This window comes from Psittacula echo, assembly GCF_963264785.1.
Source record: "Psittacula echo genome assembly, chromosome: 2".
NCBI lineage: Eukaryota > Metazoa > Chordata > Aves > Psittaciformes > Psittacidae > Psittacula > Psittacula echo.
Genome location: NC_137737.1, coordinates 22627817 through 22642380, shown reverse-complemented (window position 1 = coordinate 22642380; position 14564 = coordinate 22627817). Strand labels below are relative to the sequence as shown.

At 41.1% G+C, this 14564-nt stretch overlaps 2 protein-coding genes across 6 annotated transcripts in view; one reads left to right on the top strand and one right to left on the bottom strand.

Annotated features, from left to right (window-relative positions):
• TOP2B (DNA topoisomerase II beta) overlaps positions 1 to 2926 on the top strand; it is a 62970-nt gene extending 60044 nt beyond the window's left edge. Inside the window, exons 34-36 of the mRNA XM_080611858.1 lie at positions 1158 to 1274; positions 2137 to 2234; positions 2451 to 2926. Coding sequence (XP_080467984.1) covers positions 1158 to 1274; positions 2137 to 2234; positions 2451 to 2612 — 377 coding nt within the window. The 3' untranslated portion in view covers positions 2613 to 2926. The remainder of the gene's footprint in view (positions 1 to 1157; positions 1275 to 2136; positions 2235 to 2450) is intronic.
• Positions 2927 to 3613: 687 nt separating this feature from the next.
• Positions 3614 to 14564, bottom strand: part of RARB (retinoic acid receptor beta) — a gene marked incomplete at its 5' end in the record, with an annotated part of 192368 nt that continues 181417 nt past the window's right edge. For 4 of the 5 annotated variants that reach the window (XM_080610161.1, XM_080610162.1, XM_080610163.1 and 1 more), the window contains 3 exons: positions 3614 to 4454; positions 7269 to 7427; positions 9098 to 9302. In XM_080610161.1, the coding sequence (XP_080466287.1) occupies positions 4258 to 4454; positions 7269 to 7427; positions 9098 to 9302 (561 nt within the window). In that variant the 3' untranslated portion in view covers positions 3614 to 4257. The remainder of the gene's footprint in view (positions 4455 to 7268; positions 7428 to 9097; positions 9303 to 14564) is intronic. The other variant, XM_080610164.1, reaches the window with a different exon arrangement.

Genomic DNA, 14564 nt, shown 5'->3' with positions numbered 1-14564 from the left:
GTTTAAGTCCAGCCTTTGATTAGTTTAACTAAAGGGAGGTTTTACCCTCAGGGAATAAGTGAAACAAGATGACCTTGGGGTTGAAGATAGTCTACTGTAACGGATCTAACGTACTTTCATAGGAAGGAGGGCAAGTGCAAAGAAGGAATCTCCAAGAAATATTTATATCCTAAGTAGGTGTCATGGTTTAACCCCAGCCAGCAATTTTCTTACTGCTCCGATTACTTAGGGGAATGTTGATTTGTCACTTGTTGGTGCTACTTTTAAGAGAAAGACTTGCACTTGTTTCTAAATGTGTGCTAAAGAATATGCTAGACACCATAGTTACTGGTGAAAATAATGGTTTTTATTATCCAACAGTGGTTTTAAACAGGTTATAAAATACAGTTCCTAGTACATGATAGACTGGGGATTTTTTTACTTTCAGATCTTTGCCTTTCTTCCTTTATGTCTTTCAGATAATTTTGCTTTTTCTTGCTGCTTAATCTTCTGTCCTCCAAACGCATTTTTTATGTAGTGCCGTGGCCTTTGTTTTTTAAAACTTCAACCATTTTGAAGGTTAACTTAATGGATTCTTCCCCTAGTAGCAGTTAAGAAATCCATAGATATGTCCCCTCCCTGCTTTCTCTGAAGTTCCTTTTCACCTAGATAGATAGATAGATAGATAGATAGATAGATAGATAGATAGATAGATTGACAGAAAACAATGTCACAGAGTCAAACTCCTGCAGTAATCATGGGGAAAGTTGTCCTGCAGTTAAACTACTGTGAAGGCAAAAATGTCACAAGCAGCAAGCCCTCTCTTGGAGGCTGTACACTGTACAGTGTATCCGAACATGTTTAAAGTATCCAACATGGAGAAATTCTGTTGCTGCTTTAGTTACTGGTAACATGTTTTGTGCTCAGAAAGATTAAAAGTATTTAATCAAAACCACTGAAACTTATTTAATGCACTGATACACCTTAAAGTATGACAGAGGAAACCTGTTCATTCCACGTAGTTTTAGCATAAAAGCTGAACTATGTTTTCCCCAATGCAGAAACAGTTCATCTTGTTTTCATATCTGCCATTTATGCTGTAATTGGAGTATCTAATAGAATTTAATACTTCTAACCAATATGTGAATTTACCATATTTAGTATCTCTATTCTAACAGCAAAACCAGATGTGCCCCCTAAACCTAAAAGAGCTCCCAAGGCCAAGAAGGTGGAAACTGTAAACTCTGACTCAGATTCAGAATTTGGCATTCCAAAGAAGACTGCAGCACCCAAAGGTAAGAGTTTTGGTGCTGTGCTGCTCAACACTCACATCCGTGCTCTCTGTAGCACAGGTTCATAGTAATTTTTTATAAGGAAGCAGGACTAGTGTCTCTAAAGTTAGAACCACATTTTATTAGTCAATTTATCACTAGTAGGTTACTGAGCTGTGCGCCGCCTTTGTGATAAATACAGTGCACTGACTTTTCCTGAAAAAACAATGTGTGAACTTCTAATCTGACCTTCACTTTTGGAAATGTACTTAATACCCCACCTCCCACCATCTCCTTTTTTTGTTCATCAGTTCTACTGGATCCTGCTTATTTTCTTTGATCTTTTTACATGACAGTAAAATCTGGTAGTAATTTTAGTAAGGAGTGATTTCTGTCTTTTAAACCAAATTTTTGGTATCCCAGTTCTCAGTTGTCAGAGTCCTCAGAACACAGCACATCAAGCATTGTAATCCAAGGAGTCTGTAAAGGATGTGCCAATGCTGACAGTTGATCTTAACAGTAAATCTCCTAAATAGTAGAGATGAATTAATGCTGTGTAATCAGTACAGGTGAGCGAGGATTTGTAGTACTTGAGAAGTCTGAAAGTCATTGATCTAATGAAGTCTGTCCCTGTCTTGAACCAACACTTGAATTGAAATGGTGACTCTACAGAAAGTGCAAAAGATTCAAAAGTGAGAAAATAATTTTTTATTTTGTATTTTGCTGCTGTTGTGAAGAAGCACGAGTTGTAAAGGATGTTTGAACCTTAACATGTAGCCATGTTTAAGTAGTTTCACTAGGCTTTTTTTCAGCTTGCTTAAGTCTGGAGTTTTACTTTTAAGAAAGGAAAGAAAAAGAAAAAGTTATATTGCAATCTCTCACCTAGGTAAAGGTAGAGGGGCAAAGAAAAGGAAAGCATCTAGTTCAGAAAATGAAGGTGACTACAACCCTGGGAAGAAAACACCTAAATCAACACCAAGCAAGGTCAGTTCCAGATATGCTCTTTTCTCCTTGTAAAGGGAACCTTAATAGATTACTTTATATAAAGGTACATGTTCTTACTATATAGATTGCTAACATGAGATTAGGGGTTTAGGTTTGTTTAGAAATTACATGTTAGGTAAGGTTTCCTTCAACTGTGAATATTAAAAGGGAAGAGGTACATATTATCATAACTGATCTGTCATTTCTTTTCCAAAGAAATCCAAGAAGGCCGCTTTTGACCAGGATTCTGATGTGGAAATCTTTCAGTCAGGCTTTGCCTCTGAAACTGCCCCAAAGCCACGGACAGGCCGGGCTAGAAAAGAAGTGAAATATTTTGCAGAGTCGGATGAAGATGATGATTTTGATATGTTTAATTAAGTGCCCAAAGAGCACACAAATGTTTTCCAACAAATATCTTGTGTTGTCCTTTTGTCCCTTCTGTCGCAAACTTTTGTACATTTGACTTCTTTTATGTGATAATGTTATTGATGGTTTTTATTATTGTGTGTAGGCATTTTAACATTTGTTCTTACACCTACAAGTTTTATGCTCTTTTTTACTCATTGAAATGTCATGTATTTGTCTGACTGGCTTGTAGAGATGTTCTAGACAGCTGTGCTAAAGCACATTTTAATTGTCATGGTTGCAAACAGCAAACCTGCTTTTTGAAATGAAGTTTAAACATTAAAAAATGGAAAACTACTCTGTGTGTGTGTATGTGTGTGTGTATGTGTAACATCTGCACTAGAGGGACGACTCCACAACTGGCTTTTTTTAAAATAAATATATTTTATTCTTTGCCAGGAGACTCCATGGAAAAAGGTAAACAGTATATGAACATAGAAAGCATTGTTAAACAATCTTAATGTACAAACAGAGCCAGTGAAAGTACATCACAGACTTGCTAGAATATATATAAAAAAAAATCCACTAGTGCTTTAAATGAAACCTAAGAAACTGACACTTTAAATCTGTTAACCGTTCTACCACAGTTTTCACTCTGCTTCATGGTGATTTAACAAGGCCAAGGCGGCAGATTCTCTCCTTATGTTCCTGGAAGTCCTAGCTGTACTTCCCTAGCATGTGGAAGGCTGGATAACCCAGCTGATTCCCAGCAGTCAAATCTTATGGAAATACCTTAGACTCACCAATTCAGAAGCTGTAAATGAGTCTGCTGGTTATCATCCCATGAAGCTTCCCAATGGCTTGTGGACAAGTAAACAAAAACATGGTAACACTAAAGACTGTTTGTGCCTTGGAGGCTATCATTAACTGCAGAAATGTAGTATTTAATGATGTAGCTAAGTCACCAGCCAGGTAAGAAACCACTTCTTCGAATTTTAAAGTGACATTAACAGTGGAACAAATGACATCTGAATAACTGATCTGGCAGTTAATGCTGCTACTGCTGTCTTTTCTGCTAGTGCAGTGACTTTTTGTATACTTTTTACAAGGAAGGAAATGCAAACTGAGGGCATCAAAGCCAAGTTTTCATATTAAACTAAAGCAGATGGTCCTTTAAACTTCCTTTCCTGGATGAGTACAGTAGTCCATTTCATACAGTTGGTGTCTTGATTGTTTTAGGTATGAGAGACAAAGGGAAAGCACCAAACATCCAGTATGGAAAGTACAGCCATACATTTGTATCTACAAAGTCATCAGAAATGCAACCAGAATTTAACATTTGAGATCTGTCTTGTCACCATGCAGTCTTGAATGCTCAGAGGAGAAAACAGAAGCTTAACTCTTTTTTTTTTTTTTTTTTTTTTTTTTTTTTTTTGCATGAAATGGCTGATTTAGAGTTTCAAAAGTTTTGCATTTTCTAGTTTTAAGAGTTTAAACAGCAAGGAGTATATATCAATACATATGAAAATTTCTTGGTCCTTGTTGAGTTTTCATCTATATATATACATATATAGATATAGATTAAGTCCAGAAACTTAAGCAGCAGTAAAAATGTTTTTCTTGCTTTTCATCCCTGTACGTAAGGTATTAGGAATGTCTGAAGTAGCTGGAAAATGTCTTATTCCACCATAGGGGATTGACTGACACTGCTGTTATCCACTGAACTAGGTGAGATACTAGGACTGTGTTCTGCAGTATTTCCATTTGAGGTTGGTGTCAGTGGTTCGTGTCCTTCAGAGTTCTCCAACATTTCCTGAATGAGAGGTGGCATGGATCCAGGAATTTCCATTTTCAAAGTAATGACACGTTCTGCACCTTGAAAGAGAAAACAAAAAGTCCTTCCCATTATAGTGTGATTCCTACAATTTCCTGTTGGTTAATATCGTCAGTAGTAATTTCAGAATACGTTACTTGAACAGATTTGGTATCTCCTTCTATACTTTTTGCATACAAAATGATGTCAATGAACTACTTCATTCATTACAAATAAGAAGGAGTTAGATGAGTACTTTACTTAACAAATACATTTAAAATTACAACATAGCAATTGATATTCCAGTACAGGTAAAATGGATGAACTGATGCTTTTCATGGAAGGAACCAAAATGATATTAAATTGCACTGAAAAATTAAACTGTGATTATGTAGGTGTCTTATAAATTGGAATGTACTTCATGGTTTTAAATCCGTACTGGATCTAGAAAGACTAAATGACAAAAATTCCAAACATTCTGGCTGATTTGTGTTAAATAGCTGAGGTGAATATCTGTAAGAGAACTGCAGTCATGTAAAGCAGAACATTTCTTTCCCATATAGAAAACTGAAGTAAGATTTAGAACTTAGCAAACCATTGTTTCATAGAAGGAACAAATTCAGGCAAAAGGTACTGGGCTTATGGAGCTGTCTTCTGTAGCTTTCGGACATCGCTTCTGCTAATTAACCACACAAGTGCACAGAAATGCTGATCCTGTTTATGTCTGACTAAGGTAACTGCTCGCTGTTTGGCCTTGTGAATTCTAACAAACACCAGCTATTTTTAGATAGACATGGCTTGCAGGCTAATGTGTGTAGGAATAAATCAAGCCTGACTACACAAACTGTGAGCCAACAACTAATGCCAGGTAAGAGAAAAAAACCCAAACAACACAAAGCCATGCAATAGTGCCTGATACTGCTAAGGTGCGCTAGGGCTTCTAGAACATGACGGGCATACAGGGATGACTGTAAGGACAGGCAGACAAGTCACAGTTCACTCATGACATGTACATGACATCAACCCAGTGCTCCGAGGAAGCTCTGTGCTTTGTTAGTATGCAGAGACATATGGTGTGAGCAGAGGCCTGTGTTTAAAAACTGTCCAGGAACCTGCCTCACACAGAGCAGTTACCTCTAAGTAGTTCCCTTGGCAATTAGTAAATTACTACAACCATGGGAATTCCTTAAATGCTGGATGGAAGAAAAGAAAGTGAAAAGAAAGGTTGTTACTGGGAAACGCCTGATCTGTAAAGTGGGAGGGTTCAGCTGCTGTGGCTGCTCTATATTGCTGCCTCTACTACTTACAGCATTAGGCAACCCATGTTCAGCAAGCCCTGAAGTGGCAGCAGTAATGCTAATGCAACTTCAGTGCATATAGCATTTTGTTGCAAACAAATGATACAGCTGAAAGACTGAAAGTCAGTTAATAAACATAAAGAGACAGGAGTATTTTGGAACGGCACCTCAAGTGAGAGTATATGGTAAAGATTCTACTCCACACTGAGGCATGAATGTACTTTACATATTTTGCTGCTGGTGTAAAAAAGACTTATCAGGACAATGTCAGGAAATTTATAGCTATAAACCTCAGTGTTCAAATACCTAGCGTAAGAAGTTGCGTAGGATTCCTGATCATCTTAAAATCTGAGTGATGGAATAGGAACCTGTGCTTTTTAAACGTGAAGGGAGGCAAGAAAAGCCAACAAAATTAAACAGAAAACAGTCTGGATATATTCTGCTTATCTGTGCTTGCTGCGGTGCACATGCCAGAGAGAGCAGCCGTGGTGGTAACCCTGGACTGGAAGGGAGCGCTTATGTTCCTGCCTTAATTCATAAGCTTCAAAAATCATCTACAAAGGCAATGACCAACTTGACAAGCAAATGCTGATTAAAAAGTCTCTCAAATAAGACTTCTGTTAGAAACAAAAGGACAAACTCTGTAATTGTAAGGAAATTATTGCAGAATTATGCTGAAAGCTTCTCTAAAATTCAATCTATAGCTACATAGGTGCCTGTACATACAAGCTCATATGCTTGCTTATCAATCAGAGGGTATCAAATCTGTAGTTGAGTAAACACGGTAAGAAAGAACTGCAGCTACCACTGTACCAAAGAATTGTAGCAGTTTAGATGCTCTGTATCCAGGCTGGTACATCTCTGATATAGCTCCTCTACAGTCCACTTCTACCATCAGAACAGCTGCCTGGCCTCCCCTCTGGGACTGTATGCCTGGTGAGGGACAACATGCCAAACAGGGAACCCCTCTGATTAAATGAAAGTTTTAGAGAATTTATGTGACAGCACTTAGACTCTGTGTGTGTTTCACATGATCGGGCAATCACATGTGAGACTACATGAAACGTTAAACCAAAATTGCTCCATGTGTAAGCAAGGTTAGTTGTTTGGATCAGAGGTGCTGAATCTTCAAAATCCTGGATAAGATCTGTTCTAAACCACCTGCATGTCAGACTACAGTCAGCGGAAATTCGGATGTACATGTGCTCTCTGCTGTGGTTTTTGAAAGCCATTAGAACAGACAGCAAAGTACATGCTGACCCACACCCCCTTGTAAACATTAAGCAAGGTTTCATTCAGGGCTTTATCTTGTCTTAAAATGACCAACAAAGAGTTCATGCTAATGATTTGCTAGCCTACTTACACCTAAACACCATTTTCACTCTTAAGTTGCACCAAGAATGTAGCACTGTGTGTGTTTGAAGTATCACCAAAGTAAACACAGGAGTTATGTAAAGAAAAGAAGGGTCACAAGTACCTTTCCTAGATGTATTAAAAAAATAATAACCCAGGTCTCTAGGCCTGTTTCCCCTCACACGTAACACTGACACTATTGCTGAGTTATTGGAGACACTGTACCTTTTGCACTGATGCTACGAAGATCTGTGATTTTCATTAAGATCTTTGGGAACATATGAGGCTTGCTGGGTCGTCTCTTTCGGATATAGATTTTCAGTGCTTCAAGCAACGGTTCCTGAAGCTTATCCACTTTCACTGGTTCTTCAAGGTCCTGGCGATCTGTAGAGAAGTACCATAGCACTTGTGTTATTTTAAATATTTCTCTTTCTACAAACTCCAAATCACAGAAGGTTCTCCATGTACTTGAGTAGAACTCCATGAATTTCATCTTTCGCTCCACCTATGACCCACACTCTGTAGTGAATATTCCAGAGGAAGAGGATAAACCATGGCTTTCTAAAACTTAGATTAATTTTTCCTTGGAAAGGTTTGTCATTTGAGTGGTCCCGAATTACCATTTTGCTCTTGTACTGCCCTCTGCAAGGGGAAAACACCCTGCTGCAAATGATTTCTGTACAAGAAAGAGGGGCATTTTACAGGGGCATGTAGTGACAGGACAAGGGGGAATGGCTTTAACCTGACAGAGGGGAGATTTAGATTAGACATTAGAAAAAGTTCTTCCCTGTGAGGGTGCTGAGGCGCTGGCACAGGGTGCCCGAAGAAGCTGTGGCTGCCCCATCCCTGGCAGTGTTCAAGGTCAGGTTGGACTGGGTTTGGAGCAATCCTGTCTAGTGGAAGGTGTCCCTGCCCATGGCAGGGGGTTGGAACTATCTTTAGGCCCCTTCCAACCTAAACTGTTCTATGATCCTATGATATTTCAGAATTAATTTTGTATGCATCACTGATAACCTACATAGGTACATAAAGAGATTGCAGCTAATTTAGTTTTTGTTTCAATATTAAACCAAAGTGAATTACCATCAGGTATCAGCAGATGGCAGTGCTAGCTTGAGCGACAGCAATCACCCATAAACCAAGACACACCAGTCACCTATTAGTGACACCTCGGGACTCATCAAGGCTTTTGAGAAGGGTTATGGTTAGAAACACATAAAATCAAATGGTTTCGTACTAAAGGGCCACTGTTAACAAAGACCGACTCTGGTTTTCTTACACATCCTCTAGTAGCACCCAGTTTGTATTTCACCAAAATGGCCAACTAAACACAACTCTGGTGTGTTGCTAGGCCAGAGTTTGCAAAGGAGGAGGAGCAAGACAAGGTGGTTAAAATAACAGAGATTCACAGAGGGTTTTGTAAATGATCTGAGGCTTTGCTTTTTGTATTCTAAACTCATGGTTTTACCTGATTTTCCTTGAAGATGTCCCTTTCACATTGCAATCAGCCCACCCCAATCATGTCATCAGTGCCAGTGTGACAGTTCTGAACTATAATCTATTTTTGTCTAAAGAAACTTATCCCCAATGACTTCTGTGTCAGTGCAACTATATGCACATACATGCAATTGTAGTTGTAAGCAAAAGCTGCGTGACAAGCACTTTGCCGTAACAAAGGTCGTTCACACAGTACCCACATACTGCTTACAGAAAACAGCAGCAGGATATAGCCTGTAGTCCTGCATCAGGCAAATAATAGGATCAGCTGCTTGACAGAATGATTTGATACATTTAAAAATATATCAATAATAAACCAAATAACTATCATCAGTGAAAAAACACTTCTAGTGCTAAGTGGTTTATAAAATAAATATATTAATATATAATATAAAATTTAATATAATTGCTAATATGTTAATATATAATGTAAAATAAATATAATATTACTACCTCTATATATTATATAGATATATTTTAGTAAAGGAAAGCAAAATCAACAAAGTTCTTATCATGTCTGTCCTTTTGAAACGCATCCCTGTTCATGTATACAATACCTCCACAGATTAAGCAGATGGCACTAAGGAGACCTGTTTCTGTATCATCCATTTCCAAAGGCAGGAGCTGGTTGGCAAACGTGAATACAAGATCAGTCAGTGGGCCAAATCCGGCATTGTGCATCTGAGTTCGGTTTAGGGTAAGGCCATCTGAAAAGGTCATGGTGTCTTGTTCTGGTGTGTATCTTGTGCAAATTCTAAGGATCTGTGGAAGGACAAGAAAAGAAGAAGAAATCTGAAGATTTTAATCCAAGGAGACTTGTTGCATTTCCACGATGCAGCAAACAGCCCACAGAACTGCAGTACATCACATCAAAACAAACCTAAATCAAACTCCAGCTTATTTAGCTCCAGTAGCACAGAAGGTCTCTGGTAAAACATAAATACACTCGATTGATTATGGACGTTTTTTATAACAGAAATTTAAGAACAGGAATTTTCCTCATAGTTATGAAATATCCAAAACTTTCATGCAATTCTCACCACTTGGGTCACCAACATTACCACAACATTCACATAAACAGCTCTTTAATTAATATGCCATATACAATGCTATTGCACTGCTGATCTGATCCAGCAGGATCATGAAAGTGCCTCCCCTTTGAACATACATGTATTTCATTGATTTGGGGATCAATTCTGCATTGCAGGGCTTCTCTGGGTCGTGTCTTTGGCAAGGATGAGGTGTCTCTGCAGTACCTTGTGTGAGTGTGGGCAGCTGTGAGCTAGTGAAAAACACCTAACTTTTGCTTGCTTTCTTGTGGGACAGCAAACCGGAGAACATCCCCTGTGAGCACAACCCCGCAGTGAGCACTCCATAGAGAGCAGTGCAAAGCCCTCCAGCTCCCTGGAAGCTGCAGTTACGGCCTCCATGAGCGCTGCTCCTCTTGCCAGCCTGGGAGCTTGCACCTAAACCTCCACACAGCAGCCTGAGGAGCTGGCTCAGCTTTTCTGCTCTGATCGGTGTTAGTTCCATGTGCTGTAACCTCCTCACCAGACCATCGGTCTCCAGCCTTTCTCAAGGCTCTGGTGCTTCTGCCGCCCCTGGGCAGGGCGCACACCCTGTCTGCCTGGTGCAGTGTCCATTCCCATGGCCAACAGCATCATTCACTCCCGCGCAAGCCCAGGCAGTGGTGGTTTTGGCAAGTGTGCTTGAATGCCGACAGCCACCCAGCACTCACCCCAGATAAAAGAGCATTCGAAGGGAGGACGGGAATTCACACCTCTAACTGGACACCGAGGAATGCAAACCACATGAATAGAACACCAAGGATGCTCTGCATTTTGTTAGCAAATGCCTCTGGGATAACTGAGTCAAGAGTGCTGTCACAGAGGAGGTGGCAGTGCGGACAGCAACAGCTGAGTTCAGAGCAAACCCAGGCTGTGTCCCACGGTAGACTCTCTATGGTGGGGGCTCATTTGTACATCTGCCATTAATGAACACTGCCTTAATGACCACATAAGAGATGTCCATCATGTTGACATAGTTCTATTATATATATCGATGCTTAATGTGTACACTAATCAGAGTTGGGAGAAGGCACATCCCTAAAACAAAACCAAACCTTGCACAAGCCTCGCTGATGAGCTGAGCTGGCTGCAGCTCTACTTTTTCAGGCATGACAGTATTTATTTCCCATGCAGCCACCCTACCTGGTTTTAAAGATTCAACAACAAAGATTTACACTAATGTAAGTGAGCACAGACATCATCTTCATTATTCCTATGGCTGCTGAGACTTAGTGACAGAGGCCCCAGTGCTTGGAGGCTGACCAGTCCGGGCTTGATTCTCCCACTTTCATCACTGCCTGGCAACAGTGCTCCAAATAAGCAGAGAGGAGAATGGGGAGGACGTGGCACGTAAGAGACCTACAGGGAAGCTGCTATTTCTCTTCTTAAATTCCTTGGTAAGAGGCTTAATAGGGTGCATTTCTGCAGAAGGCTCTTCAACTATTTTCTATCTCGGCAATAATCTTATCTCACATTGTGGGCATACACTGGAGCGCTGAGGATCTGCGTGGTTGGACAGGCATGTTTCATATCCTTCCCCTACCCCTCAATTGGAATAAGCTCTTGAAATTACTTGAGTCAATGACCAAGAGAAGCACAAATACAAACACACAGCACTCAAATTCTTCACTGACCACAAATCCCCCACAAATATAAATCATTTTAAAAGGCTGCTGGTATCTCCAAAGGTTTTATGTAAGAGTATTTCAGGATAAGTAGCAGAAATTAAGCTTATAAAGGATGGCAACCCATCAATAAGAGACAACAGGCTTACTATATTCTGTGCTGCCACTTCAGGGGGGAGAATGGCAGGTTTTCTCCCCTGAAGTTTGCTGTTGGCTATCCTTTTAAATCACTAAAAGGATTGCATAGAAATGAGAAGAAACAATGCAGAGTTTGTTGTTTTCAAGAAAAACAAGGTTTTAAAACTGTATATTTACTGACAAACCCAAGGGCTGCTTGTCTACTTCCGTAATCGCATGCAAGACAAACTGGAGCACAGCTCTTCCCATCTGAAGTCTGCACATAATGTAGCTGCCTTTCAATAGGCCTGTGGCCTATGCTCATCAGTCATCCAACTTTTCAAGGAACAAGGCTCTGTACTCCTTAAGCGGTAACTGATTTTTCCTTAGCTCAGTGGGAAGGAAGGCAGCCCCTTTTACTCTGGTGCTATTTTAATTGATAAGCCTTAGCAATGAGAGTTCCACCCTCAGGGACCTGGAGCTCAACAAATCAGCAAAGCAGAACTTGGAGATAAACTGGGAACACTGTGGTGTTTGGCAAAGACGGTCTCCACATCCTCCCTCTGAGAGCAGGTCTGGGTACCAGAGACTGCCAGCCCAGGAGGACTGGGATGCCCTGAAGCAGTCACCCTAACCAGCCTGGAGGCCAAACATGTTTCTCCTGACATACAACAGGCCCCTGCTCCCTTTCCATGCTCAAAGCCCTATGCTGTAAGGCCCACTCTGGATGTTCATGCTAGGGCTGCTCAGACCTCCCAAATCACCGCCCCCCATGGCTAACAGAGCAAGCGCTCCTGGCCGGATCCTCATTGGGAATGGGTTTGGTTAGTCAGCCCACAGCCCCTGTGGGCATGCATAGAAAGGCTTCCACACCCAACTGCTGCACCAGCCTTCAAGCTGAGGAGCCTGCAGTGGTTCTGCTGAGCACAGGCACAGCTGAAGTTCAACTATGTGCTTTCTGCAATGCACTTAGGCCAACTGCAGCAATGGGGTCTCAGGTTCCTCCTGCATTCCCTTCAACATTATCCCACAACATGCTGTTATTAAACTCTGAGACAGACAATTTGAAAAGTTGGGTTTGTTTTTTTTTCGGAATTGCCCTTCATCCAGATCTGTGCAACACCATGGATATTGCCAAGCTGCTGCTAAACCCTGCTTGGGCAAGCTTCCAGTGTCAAAGTGAAGCTGATTTCAGGCTTGTATTCACTGAGGAACATGTGGAAAACGTCAGCACTTTGAAATAAGAAATCACGGTATCTTTCTGCGTTTTAAACTGAACTCCTAATGTCCTCAGTGTTGTTTAGATTTTGTAACCAAGCCCAGCATTTTGGTTGTCACTCTGCTCTTAAATGCCACTTACAGCTGTAAATAAGGTTCTTGCCCATGATTAAAGGACCCTTTGTTTTAAGGAATATTTATATCTTGAAGCATCTGGGGTTCCTACGAGCCAGTTACAAAGTGCAACGCAAAAACCCTATGGGTTGCACAAAACCAAAAGCATCCACAAAGTTGCTACCATAGAATTGTTACTCATTTTAAACAGATTAGTTAAGGCAAGCTGGGCTTTGTTATTTAGAGCCCTGTTAGACATTAGCTGCCTTAGCTGCCTGGGACAGTTTCCCCCAGAGGAGAAACCCAAGCAGGTGACTGAAACAATGAACAAACCTCATACGTGCTGCCGTACCCCATCAGCATGAGTTGTTCTGCACACACAAATGCTTTCGCAGCATTAACGTGTGGGGTTTTACAACAGAAAGCAAAAATGATGCTATTAAGGATTAGCTTTCAAGAACTTCTCAGGCTTTTATTCATCGGATTTGGGACAGGCTGGACTCTGGACTCTTTCCACATTCATTTTGCTAGAGCCTGGTGGGGTGGGGCCGGGGATGCTCAACTACTGCCAGGCCAGTGCCCAGCAGTCAGAAGCACTCACTTTTGCAAGGCTTACTCACTGAATTTAGTAATATTTACCCCTGAAACTTGTGGCACCAGAGCAGATATAAATTCCACCATCCTCAATCAGCACCTTCAGCTGCCCTGCGAGGCTTAATGTTATTTCACTTCCAGAGATTTTGCTTGTTTATATATAAAACAATTCTTTGGCACATACCCACTAGGGTTTACTGAGCCCCTGGCATCACGTTTCCTTTGTCAGCCTGTTTAAGGGAGAGGGATAAGCATCCACAGCCACAGGAACTAACAGAAGCAGACCCGTTGGCAGTTTATAAATGCTTAAGACTCCCTATGGACTGTGCTGAGGGCAGGCAGTGAAGCTGGCGGTCCTGCTGGTGTGGGGAGCCCAACACTATTCCTGGCTGGGATGGGAACCCCATGTTGATACTCCTCCGTGCTGTGGCTATGAGGACACATCCAGGGGATTGCACAGCAGTGGGATCATGAGTATACACCGGTGAGGCTCACACCCATGCTCTACAACACCCACATGGCACAGCACAGGCAGGCACCAGCACCAGGTGCTCACACAGCGTGAGGAGGAACAGTACTCACTCCGTGTCTCAGTGCACAACAGGGTAAAACAACCAAACCTCTCATAATTAGGAGAAATAGTTTGCTGGGGAGGAAATATGCACTATTAAGACACTGCCCCAAGCACTGAAGTTTAGCTTAAATACAGACATGGAGCTGCACTGCAATTCTGATGATGTGCAGGTGATGTGAGTTTAATAGATATGGGCATTTCAGAGACAGTGCATGCCCACCGTAATTATCCCTTTTTCTTTTTAAGCAGCACATAAAATAGTCACATAAAGTTTGTGTAAATGTTGCACAGGAAAGTTAGGGCTCTCTGTGGCAACCACGTATTATCTGCTCCTGGTTGCGGAAGAGCCTCAGCTCATCCCTGCTATGGGTAGCTATGGCACTCGCTATGCCCTGCTTGCTCAGATGTGTCATGTTCTTGGGCTTCATGAAACATGAAAAAGAGAATGAGCAGGTGATTGGGAATGAGACATCTCAATAAAGCCTATAACTAGAACTTGAGGGTTGCCACATGGCCATAAAGCAAAAGCATTGAATTGTATTAAAGACTCAAGCTTTTCTATCCATTAATTAATTGGAATAAAGTCACAGTTTACCACCTGCTTCATTATTCTTTTTCTAATCTGGCAACTATGCCTTTATTTCGTCACTTTGACCAAAGGCTGTGAAATGCCTTTATCTGGGTGCTTCACGTAAAACACTGCTTTCAGAAAGGG